Below are 17122 nucleotides of genomic sequence, written 5' to 3'. Positions count from 1 at the left end.
GCTCATATCCTGGTGCTACACTGGGACTACACAGCTGAGGTCAGTCCTGGTCCTAGTTTTCATTATGCTTTCTTCAGATGGTGTTTTCCAGTTTTTAAGACAAAAAAAAGTTTAGGCAATGTTGACCCAAAACTATTTAAATGTATCCATATATGGTAAATATAAGTCACATATCCAATTAGGTTAAAACTAATTATGAGTATCCTTCGCAGTTCTGGTTTTTGCTACAAAATGTTCCATACTGTTCCTCGCCCCCTCATATAGAAATTGACCTCTTCACCCCATTCAGGATATGCAATAGCAACCTGTGTGTGTGTGTGTGTGTGTGTGTGTGTGTGTGTGTGTGTGTGTGTGTGTGTGTGTGTGTTTGTGTTGGCTTTGGTGGTAATGAGCGTCTCTGTGCGAGTGGGTCAGCTTGGTGGTAGCAGTTTCTGTGTTTGTGTACTCTATGGGTTTCTGTGGTGGAGATGTCTGGAATGTGAGTGGGCCACTGACAAAGCATGTTCTCCATCAGAGGCCCATTCAGAGTGTAGTGCAGGGTGGATGGATTTACAGCACCATAGATGGACGGTAACATATACACACACACAGCTAGTGTTAACAGAATATTAATGCATTTGTGGGTTGGTAAAGGAATAGTTCAACATTTTGGCAAGAACGCATATTTACTTTCTTGCTGAGAGTTTGATGAGAAAATTGAAACGTCTCCCCGCTTGTACGGTTTATATGAAGCTACTGTAGTCAGTTAGCTTAGCTTAGCACAAAGACTGGAAACGGAAAGAAACAGTTAGCCTGGGACTCTTCTAATTAATTATGTGTTTCTAAAAACAAACTTTTAGGACTCTGCAACCCTTTGATTTGCACGTCGCAAAAAATCCCCAGTATGTTTACAGGTGATGACATCAGCGCAGTCATGATACCATTTAAAGGTCACTGACACATACCTGCTGTCAGCAGAGCAAGGGATGTGTTTGGTCATGTCTTAATGAGTAACTACTTTAACTGAAAGCAACATGAAAAAACACACACTCACACACTGAGTGGAATATTTAAGAGATATTTTAGGATCAGAGTTGCAGCTATCTCATCTCTTCCTGCTTTGGTCTGTTATTTAAGTGAGCTGATAAATGCAACTCTCACATGTTTGTTCAGGTACTTTTCCATTATTTCAGGCATGATATATTCAGAAATCTATATGAAGTAAAGACAGTACTTGGCTAAACCCAGCTGGTAACACACAGTGGTTAATTCTTGCATAACTTCCACATGAAGAGAAGCAATCTGGCATCTAGCATGAATTGATTTATAATTTTATATTAACACTGCAAATCAGGGAGGGATATCAGACCATATTTCCTTCTGATAAAGGTGACTGTATAATCTTTTTTGTTGTACATCTGGTTTTACACACTCTCAACTCATGTATGTTGCCTGTTACGCAATAATCACTCATTTGATTTACACCTCAGTTCTCAATGTACGAGCAGGATAGTGTAAAGAGGTGATCTGAGCACTGAAATAGAGGAAACATGAGGAGGAGGTTTCTCTTTTCTCTGCCCTCGACTGACACAATGAAAACACTCATGCTTGCTTGGTGACAGTCAAGAGTTGCTTTATGCACTTCACTTTACTATAAAGGTTGCATAAAACATGCACAGTGGGCATAGGTGCTGATTAAGTGACATGATAGCAACAGTAAGAGACAGTAAACAATATGAGATATGTCAGGTCCTTCTACGCCAACTTTACAGACGATGTTCCAGTAGATAAGTACAGCTATGGATTTTATGCTCCATAGGTTTAATAGAGGGCTTTTACAAGCTCAGGTCCAGGCTCAATAATAGCAGAATAATGGAAAGCACACAGTAGAAGGGATGAAGGTGAATGGTAAACACTAGCCTTGAGTGAACACTGAAAATTAAAGGGCTGTATTTTCATAGTCATTTAAAAATCATTTAGAACAAAATCAATGACACCTTAATACCATGATAAACATTTGTGTATGTTTCAGTAACTAAAGATACATATCAAGGGTTTCTATTCATATCACCCACCTCTTTGATTATCTGTCAGGATGGATAGATGAATAAAGCTGACTGCGCAACAAGTACTTCCTGCATTATGTTCCCTTTGTTGTATTGACACAGACAAAACTATTGTTGCAGTATTGATTGAGTAAATGCAAAGATGGCATGGCTGAGGTAAAGTCCAGCTGTTTGCGATTGATATCCGATCAATCCGTCCTCCCTTCAGATCTCAATTCTAGCGGTAATTCCAGTTCGAACTGAGCAGGCCCCAAGGCTTCGTACCGTCAAGGTTTGTCATTTCTGCACACGTCAGTTCCAGTTCCTGGGCAGGTTCTCGAGGATCCTGCGTCGGTGTGAGGGGTTCGTCACTCCTGCAGCACGTAGATCCTCCTCAGTGATGCCACTGTGGAGAGAAGAAATGGCACTGAATCAAAAACTGTAATTTGAAGTTATCTTTACTTCATAATATTTGTCATTTGTCTGGTAAATGATTTTGTAAATGTAGACTGTGTCAGCATCTTTATATAAATACAAGATAAAAAGGAAAACACAGCTTATACCATCAGGGAAAATGCTGGATTTTTTCATTTGTATGTGTAGGTGTTTTTCATAAGTTTGTGGCCTAAGGTAGGAGATGAGTTAAACCCTTGAGTTGAGTTAAGCCCTTGTTACACGCACATGATTATGTCTGAGTGATTATGCAAAAAGTTTGACGTTAATAACTTTTGTGGTATTTCTGTTTTGGGTGATTGAAAGTTGCAAGTCAGCACTGTCTGAGACGGTCCACAATGGGCTGTAATGTCATCATCATTGCAAAAATGGCGACCGCTGAGCTCCCCCTAGATTTTGGGGAGGAGGCATTAGTGTGAGGGCGCCAGAGCAGGTGAATAGGACAGGTGTTCAAATACACATTCGGTAAATGACTGCACAAAGGCCATTTTCTCAGACAGCGCTGACTTGCAATTTTCAATTACTTGAAACAGAAATACCACAGAAGTTATTAACTTTAAACTTCTTGCATAATCACTCAAAAAGTTGAACTGTACATGCGTGAGAGCTACTTAACTCATCTCCTTCTACCTTGGGCCACAAATATATCGTCGTACTTTGAGGACTCGTTCACACGGTCACACAATTCTCACAGCCCCATCCCACTGCTAACCTGACATACATCTCACTGAGATGAGCATGACTGTCACATGCACACGTAATGTAATTTGAGTGGTCCTTCAACTCATTACTGCAATGGTCTTGTAAACACCAAGGTTATCTCTACAAAACCAGTGTATCTTTCATACATGAAGAATCAAATATGTTTGACATTGTCTTTCAATCAATGTGCCCTATATTTTTATTCTAGTTTCTTTATGTACTTTTATTCTGTACATGCACTGCAGTGGGAAACAGAAACTAAGCCATGTGCTTGAAAATCAGAAGAGCTGAAAATCACACTAGGTTTTGGTGGTGGCAGTTTTCATGTTACATTTAACACTGCAAATAATAGAGCTTGCATTCAGGTGCTTTATGAATTTTCTAGCAGCAACCACTTTGTCACTGTTTTGAAGGAACAGTGCCTGTATTTGCTGCTGGATGTTGGGTCCGAGAAAACTTTCCCTCACTATTAATATCACAGCCTGTTGCATTCTATGGTAGTTGCTCGTTGTATGTCCAAACTCCAAACAGGCTTCAACACCTTTGACCAAACTTAGATTTTCTGGCTCAAGTAGCTGCAAAAAAAACTCCTATATCTGTGTAGGAGCCGTAATCACATAATTGCTGACTATGAAATGCAGTAATGAGCTGACGTACGGTACGATACGGCTTGTGGAACAAGTTACCCAAAATCATTTTACCTGAAGTAATCCAGATCATCCCAGCCATTGAGGCTGAGTCCCAGGGTGTATTTCTGAAGACCCAGAGTACTGAGAAGCTCCCGCACCGTTTCTGGTGCACCTTGGAGGACGGACACCTGCATTAAATCAGACAGATTTTTTTTTTTACAGAGAACCAGGAGCCACGTCTTTTAAAAAATGTCTTTAAGAGCAGTAGCATAATACCTCTTTCGCCCAGCTGTAGCCTCTGTCTCCATGCATTGAAGGGCCATTTCTGTAACTTGGTCTTTGGTTGGGAATGGTTGGACCTCTCTGCTCTGTGGGAAAGAAGTCAACTTCGCTGAGGGACTTGGCGATTTGCAAAGCAGTGAGAGAGTTATCCCCTGTCGGCCCAGGTGGCTGCTGATCCACTATCCAAGGAGCGGAGGCCTGACAGTGTGCTAAGTGCGTGGGGGTGTAGGGGAAAGCTGATGGCGCCTTGGCTGCCCGGATAGGATTGGTCCTCTCTGAGAGAAGCTGATGTTGATCCCTTCTGGCTTTTTCCCTGATGATTGCTGAGTGATTCATATACAAGTTCCTCAGGTTCTTTTCAGGCAGTATGGAGTCTTGAACAATATTTTTACCTTGGTATTTATCTCTGGGTTGCGAAGTCTGTTCCTGGTACTGTGAGACAGCATTACTTGAGGGTGGAGATATGGGAGATGGGTCTTTGGCAGGGAAAAGCTGGTAGGATGAGTTGGTTTGTGGTGTATGAAGGTCATTAGTTGGAGTGTACTGGGGCAGGACGGCTGGAATTTCAATCTCTGTAAAGTCTGACCTGCGACAGGGTCTCCTGTCGAAGCCCTGACGCCCTGAGATTTTTGGGAGCTGCAAGGCCTCGTTACCGGACCAGATCACCTGAGGGTCCCTCTGCTGAGGGAGAGCCTCCTCCACCCTGCGTGGCACTGATACGCCTTCGAAGATGAAGTAGGCAGGATTGGTGTAGCTGCTCGGAGTTAGTTTCGGAGGAACTGCAGAGGACCTGCAATGAATACACAAGTCTTGAATTTTATATACATATAAATATTCTCAATTTTCACTCAGTCTAGCAGTCACTGGAAACATTGCAGGTATTCAATAAATAAAATAAAAATCTGCACTGGTATTGAGGTGTGTGTGCCGTTACTAGCATTTGGCTACAGATACTGATGTGAAGATAAAATACAATCCAGGGAGCCAAGTTCCAGTCATACATCCAAGACTTTGAAGGCTTAATCAGATGCCAAAACACAACACAAATACAGCTTTTACGTCACATTACAGGGAATTTTACAAGGAATGTGTTATCTGATTACCCAACATAGCTGCCTGATGAAGTTGTATTACAGCGCAAATGTGAACCAGGTTCACAATATCTGAGCCATGTGTTTCTGCCCACTGGCAGAACAATATTGTTAGTGAGTGTGAAGTGTTGAAATTGTTGCTTCACACTCTTTTTGTTTACAAGAAATGTAGATTATAATTTAGATAATATATACTGTATCATATTTCACTTGCTCGTGATATTTATTTCTGAATAAATCTTATTCCTCTCAAAATAAAGGAATGCAGTTGAAAGTAAATCTAACTTTGAGTAGTAGTAAGTAGTAATGTGGAAATATATGGCACCTTCAAAAGAGGATGTTATTTTAACAGTGGTGTAGCTGAGAATTGCGTGGGAGCTCTAAAGAACATTTCCTCAAGAAGTGAAGACTTTCTGCTGTTTTATACTGATGCTCAGAAACATTAAGAGGTCCTCACCTATTTATTGGGGCCCGTGTAGATGCAGGAGACATGTGTCCCCTCCCAGGACGTTTATCATCTTTCTCAAAACAGAACAACTCTGAAAAAAATAAAATAAAATCACAAGAAAATGAACAATTTATTTGGTAAAGCCTCTTTAAAGTCTGTGTAGGGTGTGTAGGACGAAGGCTAGGTCAGTTTGCAATCACACAGCATGGTGGTTTTTGTGTGTGTTGTTGTGGTGGTTCCTGACCTGGTGACATAAATACTCATCTGTCCTTTTTCAGTGTCTCAGGATGCATCTGGTCAGGGTCTGTCAATCAGGAGCCAAAAGAGGAAGCGGTCGATAGATACCAGCAAGTGTAAAGCCAAGCCAGGGATCATTGAGGAACCAAATAGAGGAAGCAATGTGAGACTCACAGGAGAGTCAAAGAATGCAGTGACAGTGGAGATGAAAGTTTAGTGGGAAGTGATAGTGCAAGCGAGGCAGAGATTAGGAAACTACCAGTTCAGGCTGACCTACCATAGATCTTCTCCCGCGTTCCTCGCCTGTCCTTGGGCACATGAACCCTGACCCGTCCTCTTATAGAACCCATCTCCTCACCCCGGTGAGTCAGAAATGTCTCAAACTGCTCTGATGCACCAGTGAGTGAGTGCAGAGCCACACAGCATTCACCTATGATAAAAAAGATTTTTGACAAGATTATTGATTGGATCAATAGGACATTTCACACTGAAACACAACAAAGCGTAGAATGTGACCAATCCATCCAGACTGAACGCCAACAATATTAGAGGTCAATTCCATTTGATTTGGAGCATGTCGAAGAAAATACAGTCAAAATACAGTAATCCATACTCGTTACTGTGAACAACAACAGATATGTCATTTCCAAAGAGAGGTTGCTACTAAACTACCTGGATTAGTAGATAGCACTTGTGGTAAGAGTTAAAAATGTTTGGATAAACTGTCAGTAATGAATGGAGTAGTTAATTAGACCAACCATATGACTCAAACCCGTCACATGACTTCACCGACAACAGCAGGTGCTGATCTTGAAGGTACTCCATGTCAGACATGATTGGAAGAAGCTATGACAGACATATATAAATGACAAGTTAATCATTTTGACTTCAAAAGCTAATAGCATTTACAAACAGACAGAGCTTCTAACCTTAGGCAGTTGTTTGAAGGACCAGCCTAGCTTGAGAAATCCAGGAACATCACAGCCCTGTGTGTCATTCTCACTTGAGCGTCGAGTCTCTGAGAAGAAAGACATGAATGAATTTCTGCCGCTGTGTTGCATAATGCTTTATAAATTCAAAAATGTCTTTATGATGTGACATCATACCTTCAAGGCAAGATGAATGAAATTCAATGAAGAACTTTGCTTTGCTTGCAGTCTTCACAATGGCCTCCATGCCCTCAAGCTCTATCCAGGCCCTCTCCATGCTTGGATTTTGATCTGTGCAAGGCAAACGCATAGCAATACTGTTCACGGAATGAAGGCATTCAATCATATTCCATCTGTTTGTGTCCAAAGGGCCACAACAATGACAGCACCTGTTTTGGAACTGAACTGTGATGTCACTCCCACTTCGAATGTGGCAAAAACAGGTGAGTGATCGCTTGTGAAGATGTCATCTGTGCAACCTGGTAACAGACAAATCCACCATATTATGTTATTATTACAATTGCAACAACAATACTAAATACCTTTTATTTACTTATCTAAAAGTGTGTACCAATACTGTAACACAGATGAGCTGTCAGCAATATTTCATAAGATGTGAGAAAAAAATGGTTTAGGAGATAAGCAGATGTTCTGCTACTACCCAGTATTTGTTATGTTTTGATAGTTTGCTGAGGTTAGTCAGAAACAGAAGCTCGGTCTGACTGAGAGGAAATGACTCTTGTTTCTTGATGGACCACAAACCAGGATGTATGGGTTGAAAGTTGTGAGGGCTGGTCTCATTTTACAGTGGTACAAAGAAAAAATACCAGAGATATCTAATTTAAGAATGCTCCATGAAATCTTTTGTCTATGTTGCCAGTTCTTTGCTGCTCTTCTGCATTTTGTTTACCCCTCATTTAACTTTTTACTTTTCAACTTAAAGCTTCTTACCATATGCAGTGCATATTATGTGCGTCTCTGGGTAGGACTTCCACAGAATCCTATCACACCAAGATGGAACATTGATTCGCACCTACAGAAACAGGTTTAATTATAAATCAACAACATCTTATATGTTTGTCTGTCTACAGATGAAACTAGCAGATACATACACTGCAATGCAATGAAAGGCGTCTTCATTCCTGCTATTCCAGACATTCCTTTTTTAGACTGGGTTAACTCTTAGCCTCCTATTTTTAGTGATGATGGCAGCTGCTGTCAAAGTCACCTATCCCTACAGACCCCCTAAACAGGATTAAGTTACTCATAAACATATCTTAAGAAGTGAGTCAGCTACATACTTAGAATGCCTCTAAGCTATTTTCTTTGTAGTTGTACTTAACACAGTACAATAAAGCTACAGGATTAAAGTATGCCAGGACTCACTAAATGACATTTTCATACCAGAAAATGTCATTTAGAGTAAGTTAAAATTAAACAAGTTAAACACTAAACAGGACAAAGAAGTATCTTCATGTGATGGATAGTAGCACAGAACTGAGTGGCTCCAAAATGAAACATTTCATACATAGCAGCTCTGTGAGGCTGCACTACACGATCCTTGGGGATGAACTGTCTGGGAACAATGAACGTCTGTACAAAATTTCAAGGTAACCCATTGAGTAGAGGTCAGGCCATAACCAAAATCAGCAAGATTCATCATTTGGGCACCATGAGCTTCTGTACGAAATTTAATGACAATTCATCCAAGAGTTCCTGAGATATTTCAGTCTGGATCGGCCAACAGACAGACACTGCCGTCACTAAAGCCATGCCGCTAGTCGGGCTAAAAATCTTGAAGCATTTGTTAAAATATTGCTTTTACTGTATGCGTCCTGACATTTTTCAGCATCTAGTTAGAGGTGTAGTAATTATTTTTTATTGTGGTCATGCATCCTCTGTCCTCCACATCATCCTGTTTTTCTGAGGCGCCTTTGTGCGACAAGAAATGACTCACCCCTGAAGTCTTGTACTTTTGCCATAGGTAGCAGTCTCTAGAGCCCCGTTCATACCGATAGGTGGGTGGAAATGCAATCTTTTCTTCCTCTTAACCATGAGAAACAGAGAAGAAGTGCAGAGTGTGGTAAGCAAAGGTAAAGCTGAATAAAAGTTAAATGGTGCTATACTTTATCATGGATTGTGTAATTGTAAAATAGCATTTATTCTTATGCAATAACTGTCTGGTGTTGTATTTATAGCTCTCAATGTAGAACCAAGGTCAACAGGAACCTGAGACTCACTGAAATTGAGGAAGGCCTTCCTTTTGTGTCTCTCTCGGGTCAGCTGGTCTGCACACATGAGCTCCTCAAACTCTCTCTTAGACACGTGTTTCAGGATGTCCTGCAGTCAGTGAGGGGAGAAGCAGTAAAAATCACTGTCTGGGATTTCTCAAATGACTATCATGCCGCATGTACTATCAAGCCGGTTTTCAAAAAGAGCAAAGAACGGTAAAGAGACCTGCACGTCCAAGTCGAGTCTGTAGTTGAGGTCTCCACACCAGAAGAGGTGAGTGAAGCGCAGGCTGATGTCAAAGGCACCAAGCTGCTTTTCGCCCAAAGAGAGCAGCCTGAGGATGTCCACAAAGTTTTGGTTCCTCCTGAACATTACAAACATTGCAAGTTAAAAATCTGTTTTTAATGCAGCATAGATATGACACAGGAGCACACACACTTGATCTTGCACATATGTATATAGGCAGACACAAATTGTACCTCAGGACTTTCTCACTTCCAGAGGTCAGGTGGCAGTTAACAAACCCAAAAGATGTTCCATTGAAGAGGAAGGAGACACCAACAGCTCCCTTATTTCCTGAAACAATCCAAATACTCCACCTCAAACCTCCATGATAATAAAAACACAATCTATTCTTGTTAATCATACGTTGAAATTGTCCTATTTCTTGCTGTCTGACATGATATTGTATTTTTACTGTATTTGCTCTCTGTGTATTTGTGATGGTGTGTTCATGCAGGGCAGCCTACCCAACGTGTTCCCCAAGCCAGTCTTAACGCTGGCTGTGTTCACATGGCTGATGCGACTCTCATGCTCCGGCTTCACAAACACAGCCAGCCTCATATTCCAGAGGGACTGTACTGCCACCTGCAGGACATTGCCATATATTACAAAAGATGACGAGACCAGTTCCCAACCAAACACATAATGACTGATTTGACTGATTTCTCTGTGAGTAAGCATCCATTTGACTAAAAAGGATGCATACTCACATTAAACAAATAATCTAACATAGAGATTCTATTTTTCGACATATCCCCAAAAGAAAGCAGATGCTGAAATATCAGAAATGCTCACAATCTTTTCTTATTATCTGAGATGCTGCTGAAACAGTTTTCTCCCAAGCCAAATGTGGGTTCCTTTGCACTTAATATGTACAACCAAATGTAATATTTCAGTCTTACGTGAGGGTGGGTGCCATTTGAAATCCTAAAGAAAGTGTTTTCATCATTCCACATACTATGATATTATGATCTAAGCTTTTTAAAGCCGTGTTGATGATGTGATGGAACTATGTATGAATATTGTTGGTATAAGGTGCTTTCTTATTGTTTTGTCTCCACCCCTCTTTAAATCACCAGGGGTGACACAGGTGTAGTGCATACTGCCAAAGATTAGACGGTGACTGGGTCTGCTATGCTCTGATGAAGGTCTGGCAGACCGAAAGCTCCCCAAATAAAGTGAAAACACTGCATGGATCTAAATGTGCAGAGATCTTTTTCTATCATCTTGGACTTTTTGATGCTTTCAGCACCTTAAAAAAGAAAAGTTGACTGGGTAGAGTGGAAGTCACTCTGCAAACATACTATAAAATGAATGAAACACTGATTTATAGAAGACTGAATGTAGACTAAAATACTGGGTTGGACCCCTCCATTACAGAGAAAACTGTACGCTTTATGCTTCATATATTCAACTATTTATATATTATATATTCAAAAGTTAGAAAAAGGAGAATTACTTGTTTGAAGTCAATGTGAGTATAGCTGCGAAGGGTTGCTTTGATATGTTCTGTCCACTCTCTCTCCCCTTGAGGGTTTTCCTGAGTCCCCAAGGCGTAGATGTCATGAGGGAGCAAAGCGATCGACTCGTCAGGGGTGTGTCCCAAACCACAGCACGTCACCCACGTCTGCAGGCTGCGAGGAGGAGGGGAACCACCTGTGTTACACAAAACAAGACAATAAATCACCAAAACAACCTCCTGCCTCCACCTCAGCACATAAATGAATCTTTTGTAAAACAGACTATCATCATGTCTATGCTTACCCATATTCCAGGTGCCAACAAACACAGAGACCATGTCAGGTTCACTCAGCTTAGAGTGCCTGGTTTTCATCATTTGGAAGAGCTGGCAGAAGGAGTCACGTTTCTGAAAGAGATCGCAGTCAGTCAGTGAAATATGAGAGAAGAAGCAGTGGATTCTGGTAAATATCAAAACCTATTATCTCGTCTTACCCGTGCACTTTCAAATGTCATCTCCCGGGGTGTGTTGTGGTGGCTGTCAACCACCATGCGTACCTTGGCTGGACTGCTCTGGAACTTGACAATCTGAAGGACTGATATACAAAAAAAAAACATGCCAACAGACAATTATACATTATTTGCGAGCAAGAGAAATGTTATAGAGACTAAAACGTAAATATTTTCTTACTTCTGTCATGTGAGACCCTCTCTATGCCAAATGAACCAGCCTTCCTGTCAAAAAGCAGAACTCCTGTGTCCACATCAACAGAAACAGTCTGTCGGCCATACCTCACCATCTTTACCTGGCAACACAGAGGAAATCAACTGTTAATATGTTTGCATTGTCTGTGATCGGTTGTATGATTTTCCTCACTTTGTGTAATTTTTTAAAAAGATAAAAAAGTAACTTAATAACATGCACTTTACAGAATCTTGTTTGTTGTAAAATAAATAAAGCACCCTGGGTTACCTGGAAGGAGTGGACTGGCATCTGTCTGGCATGGTTCCTTACAGGTGGTGTGTTGGTAAGTACTGGTTCAGGCGGGAGCGGATTAGGCTGCACTGCCAGATTATGATTGGTCACCGCATCTTGTAGCGCTTTTAATACCTTCATAAGCAGAGAATTTTAAATGTTAGAATTGAACTATTTTTGTCCGTCACAAGTTTGTAAATGAAAGTCAAATGGCTGTTATAAATGTAGATTTTTATCAATGTGTATGTTCAGAAAAAATAACATTCCCAGTTTGAAAAAAAAAAAAACCCACTAAGCCAACAAAAACATACCTTTTTCTCCAGTGACGAGAGGAGGCTGACCAATGCTGAAATCTTACTCAATAAGGTGTCTATCTCCATTTCTGGACCCTTGTTCCAAAGAGACAAAGACAGGTCTAACTAGTTAATGTATACGAATGTTGATTCAGATCTAACCCAGTTTTATTAGAACCTTTTAACTCCTACAGTTCTGGATCACCTTCTTAGTTACTGTAGTTTTTGTTGTACCTGTGCTTTGGTGTGTGTTAAAGAGCAGCTAGGATGGTCGAAGACCTTGGCCAGGGTTTCCAGACTTGAGAGAGTCAGGTCGATCTCACTGTAGCGCAGATAAATTCTCAATTTTAACAGTCATACAATATACGTAAATTATAACGTAACAGTCCTCACAGTGCAGACTTCACATCGGATTGATTCTTAACATTAAGAGCAGAATGATGCTAACCTGTTCAGGCCTTGGCAGGCAGTACCCAGAGTACGCTTGAGGTGGCATAGAGTTGTTGCCCCTTTATGCACATTCTCAATGTCGAGAGGCAGCTCACTGAAGAGGTAGTCATTGAGCAGACCCATCACATCACCCGCAGTGCTGTAAAAAGGATAATTCATACTGTAATATATCGTAAATTGTGCGAGCCATTTCTACAATTGCTGTTGCTTAGGTTTGATCTGCTAAAAAAAACTCTGAAATATTTGAGACATAGAGTAGCCCAAGAATAATAGTTCAGTACACAACATATACTCTACTACATCAACACCATTTATGCCTAACAGGGTTCTCTATGCTTGATTGCCATCATGTGCATATTTAGATTTAAAAATGTGGAATAGAAAAGAACATAACAGGTGGCTATCATTGATGACACACAGTCACATTTACATTTTATCTTATATCGTCACCCAAAATAAGCAGTTATTAAACAGAAGACAGATGTGTTAAGAAAAGCTAAACATGCAAAGTAGATAGGCGCTACACAAAGAACAGTTCTGAAAGAGAGTTTTGGCTGGACTCATTTAAGCTGGATAGTCATACCTGGATGTGTTCAGTTCCTGTAATTTATCCAGGAATGGGGCAGGAGGGCCTGTTTTAGCTGGTGGTCCCGATGAAAGGCCTGTGTTGACAGGGGCTGGAGCTGGAGGAGGCTTCTCGTCATCTGTGTGTACAGAAAACATCAAATATTAACAGTCAGCAATGAATATGTGAGAGTGTATTTGTACATGTATATAACAGTTTCAGCTAGTGGGCCCACCAGAGCTCTCGTCCCCTGTGTCTGTATCACGGGGAACGGGGTAGAGCAGAGGCGTGACGAGGCCTTTGTGGGGATGCTGGTACCCCAACACCAGGTCCTCCAGGGTCCGGAAACAGTTCACCTGCACCCCCTGTGTTGTCTGTGAGACATACACACAACAAAAGTCACTGAGTACATGTACTATATAACTCACGTGGGCTTATAGACAGTCACTGCTTTATTCACAAACTGGAAAGACCACAGAAACTGTAAACAAATGAACTGTAGATAATAAAATACATCCTGTCAAAGCACGGCAAACTCATGTTGAATTCAGAAGCATATCTTTTAGAATATGGCTGTTAAAATCAGCTGAGTTCTTTCATTTTCTTTTTTTTTTTTTTTAACAAACTTACTTTGAGTAGTATAATTCAGGAAAGGTATTTCACTATTAAAAAGTTATGCATAAAAGACAACTGTAATAACAAGGTTATGTGTTTCTTCAAACAAGATGTAGCAGCCTACAGGAGCAAAGCCTGGCTCAGCTCTACAACGAGTGAAATAAAACTTTACTCCTGCCTTTATTATAATCTCAAACATCTTCAGGAAACAGTGATGATAAAGAATTCCCAAAGAATACTTTTCATACATTTTATTTAACATCTATACATTGTTTTAGATGTATTAAATTGACATTAAAATAAAATGCCTAATTTCGACTTGAAAATTTCATGTGGATGTTAGTGGATGTTTCCGCACAGGAACCCACCCACCCCAAATTCTTTCTTGGTAGAACAAAGCAGAAGTATTTATTTGCATGACAGAAAAAGGCACACACAGATGATTCGCTGTGATAAAAGGAGAAAGGAGTTCCCGGGTGACTTAGGAATCCGTGCCATTCACCCCACAGGAGGGGTGACATCACTGACAGCTACTTCTTGACTACAGCAGCAGTTGGCTGTCATGCTTCACTGTGGTCCAACATTCCCAGTCAGGCTAAAAAGCACCCTCCATAAAAACACGGCGTGGAAGTTTTTTAACATGCATACACTCACACACTAAAGCCACAAGCACAAGGCAAGACTGCTCTCAAACTTTCCACAAAAACCTGCACCGCTATACTTCAGTGGCACTCAAAGCACTACAGGCAAAAATTAAGATTAAATAAACACACATGCTGTCCACAGGTGCTGTGCATATCTAGTGTACTAGCACTCACATGCACAAAACCAACATGGTACACATTAGACCTCAATGCAGAGCAAACTCTTTTCCTGTGTCCTTTTTTTAGAAATTTTTGTTTTCATTTTGCGGTGAAAGACTCGAGCTACCTATCTGTTTTGCCAGGACCTCTTCAAATAGTATTTTTTTTATACCACAGGGAAAAGCAATTAAAAAGAAATGAAAAGGAATAAGAGACAGTGAGAGACAAAATGGGCCCCGAAATATCTCCATGGCCCTCTTGGAAAAACAAGAAGGCAAGCATGCGACTTGTGAGTTAGTGGAGCAAATCCAGTGAGGGAAAATACGTACTGGAGGTTTATACTGATGGCAGTGGAAAAACAACTGAAATAGCAACAGAGTTTAAGGTCTTGATTTGAAAGTAGGAGGATTTTTCCAAGTCAAGGGCTTGAAAACAACTGCCAGACAATCGTTATTAAACTCATTATTGGACTTTAATATGCAGACAGTTAAAAAAAAAAAAGCCACGGATGATTTGTGGTTTAGGCCCAGAGATGTTTATTTCTCTCACCCTCTCACTCTCACCCACCGTGTATATTTGTGCGCTTTTGTGGTTGCAAACTTTTGTGCTTCTATAGTCTAATAATTAGGTCATTTGCTGACTAAATGGCCCCCTTCCCAGGGTATCAAAAACAGACACATACCATCACTGGCTTAAAACTCTGCCACATCCAACAGACTCATTATGTCTAATACAAACACCCCCATACATACACATAACAAATAAGCACACCCATTGGTCAGTGACCTAGTGTGTGGGTTGAGTAGGAATCTCTGAGACATAAAAACAATTTCTTCTCTGTGCTGCTGAGCTCATGCAGCAAGCATGCAGCCACATGGCAGAGATGCCATTCAAACAACAAGGCTCCTGCAGTCGTAACAGAGCCTGTACAGAGAAGAAACACAAACACGTTCCTGTTCTTCTTACAACAGGCAATAACAAACCATTGTTTGATCCCTCTCACTCCATCTAACCGGCTGTGTTCCTCTCTGTGTTTACAGTTTGTGGCAGGGTTGCAGACATCTATTGTGTGTCTCTTTCCTCTGGTCTTCCTCGTCAGGCAGGGGATTCAGCGTCATGTGCGACGAACACTCACCTGAACCGCTAGAAGGCCGTCTGCATCCGGAAGAATACGATAGGTGTGAACATGACGTTGGAACCTTTGTAAACCAAGAAAATGGCATTATTAATTGCATTGCAAATTACTACAACACGCTTCTGAGCAAACATTCAAAGGAAAATCTATTCAAATCTATTGTTTACATTAGAACCAGATGTCTAACTGTCGTTAAAAAACATTGTAACTTTCTTAACAAGGCGCCAGTTGTTTTACAGATCACTAACGACGTGGCTTGTTTTACTTATACAGCAAGAGGGACACTTAGATCATCTCCATCAGTCACTTCAGAGGAATTTGTTTCAGGCAGCATGTAAAGATGAGCAGCAGTTTTTATGAGTCAGCTACTGCATATTACATGAACAAAAGGGAATCATGATAGCAGAATGACTGAATGCAGATCAAAAGTGGGGAGACATTTTAGACACCAAAAGAGGGAATGAGATATTGAGAAAAGAACGAAGGGGAAAAGAGAGAGCACTGTGAGCGGCCGGGCTCAGCTTTCAGGAATGTATCTGGCTGGGGCTGATGAGCAGTCAGCGTAGTGCGGTCGCTGGAGCTCCCGCCCTCTTTCAGGGGCCCCAGGGAAGAAAGTGGGGTAAGAGGGGAAACAGGGAGTCCTGAGCCAGGGTTTGACTGGCTGAGACGGACTGTGTTCGGACGGGACCGTCTGACTAGTCCGGAGAGGGTGTTTGTGTGAGGTTGGCCCAGCCTGTAACGCAGTAACTTTAAGCCGTCACAGTTCCTTTTGCTGCCTGCTGGCAGATGGTGGTGAATGTGATGGATATGACAGGGTGAGTGAAGCTGCTGAATCAATTTACAGATGGGGACATTCTGCAGAAATGTTGAGTTTATGAATACTTTCCAATCCTATATGCCAAAATCTAAAGTTTCACACAATTAGGTAATTAAGTGTGGTTTTACATAAAGTAGAGCTGTTTCTTCTCACACAGGGCAGCATTTACTAATTCAAGACATCCTGAGTGAATCATTCAGTCAATATTTTCAAGGAGGTGGAACTCATAAAATTAGGTATATAAAGTAACATTCAGTCATTTTGGCATAAGTGACTTCTGGTGAGTGCAGAGTCACATTCCCTTGCTTTTTCATTTTCTTTTAAGTTAAGATCTCACAGCTTCGCTAACAAAAGCTTTTAAGTACCAGCTTGAAGGTGCTTGTAGAGAGCGTAGCATCTAAGATATCTTAATGTCTTACAGTATCTTGTATAGGCAATTCTGTTTGATTGTGTTGGGTAAAATAAACTGGCTAGAGGTGTATGTATATGCGTGTGGGCATACTCACAGCAGGCACAACGCATAGGCTCCTGGCACAGACTCGCTGTCTCTCACTAGGTAGCTGCCATCCCTGCCAGCCCGTGCCAGTAAGTCCTCTGCGTGCACACGGCTGATGTCACGATGATACCATGCTGCCGTAGCCATGGCAATCAATGTTGAGAGATACGTTCCTAAAAATCATCCACATGAGGTGATGAACTTG

At 41.2% G+C, this 17122-nt stretch overlaps 1 protein-coding gene across 1 annotated transcript; it reads right to left on the bottom strand.

Annotated features, from left to right (window-relative positions):
- Positions 1-1595: 1595 nt before the first annotated feature.
- Positions 1596-17064, bottom strand: inppl1b (inositol polyphosphate phosphatase-like 1b). The gene is made up of 27 exons (XM_018660276.2): positions 16928-17064; positions 15605-15668; positions 13287-13425; positions 13070-13190; positions 12485-12625; positions 12271-12358; positions 12055-12132; positions 11741-11878; positions 11459-11573; positions 11263-11363; positions 11074-11176; positions 10769-10965; positions 9777-9894; positions 9507-9603; positions 9253-9391; positions 9036-9135; positions 8753-8841; positions 7747-7828; positions 7185-7274; positions 6973-7086; positions 6796-6884; positions 6625-6712; positions 6144-6296; positions 5639-5720; positions 4085-4880; positions 3881-3996; positions 1596-2430 (listed from the first exon to the last, which is right to left on the bottom strand). The coding sequence occupies exons 1-27, from the start codon at positions 17062-17064 to the stop codon at positions 2337-2339; spliced, it is 3669 nt and encodes a 1222-aa protein (XP_018515792.1). The 3' UTR covers positions 1596-2336.
- Between the last annotated feature and the right edge of the window lie 58 nt (positions 17065-17122).

The sequence above is a fragment of the Lates calcarifer genome, linkage group LG8 (assembly GCF_001640805.2).
Source record: "Lates calcarifer isolate ASB-BC8 linkage group LG8, TLL_Latcal_v3, whole genome shotgun sequence".
NCBI classification, from domain to species: Eukaryota; Metazoa; Chordata; class Actinopteri; family Centropomidae; genus Lates; species Lates calcarifer.
This window is presented reverse-complemented; position numbering and strand designations above follow the sequence as displayed.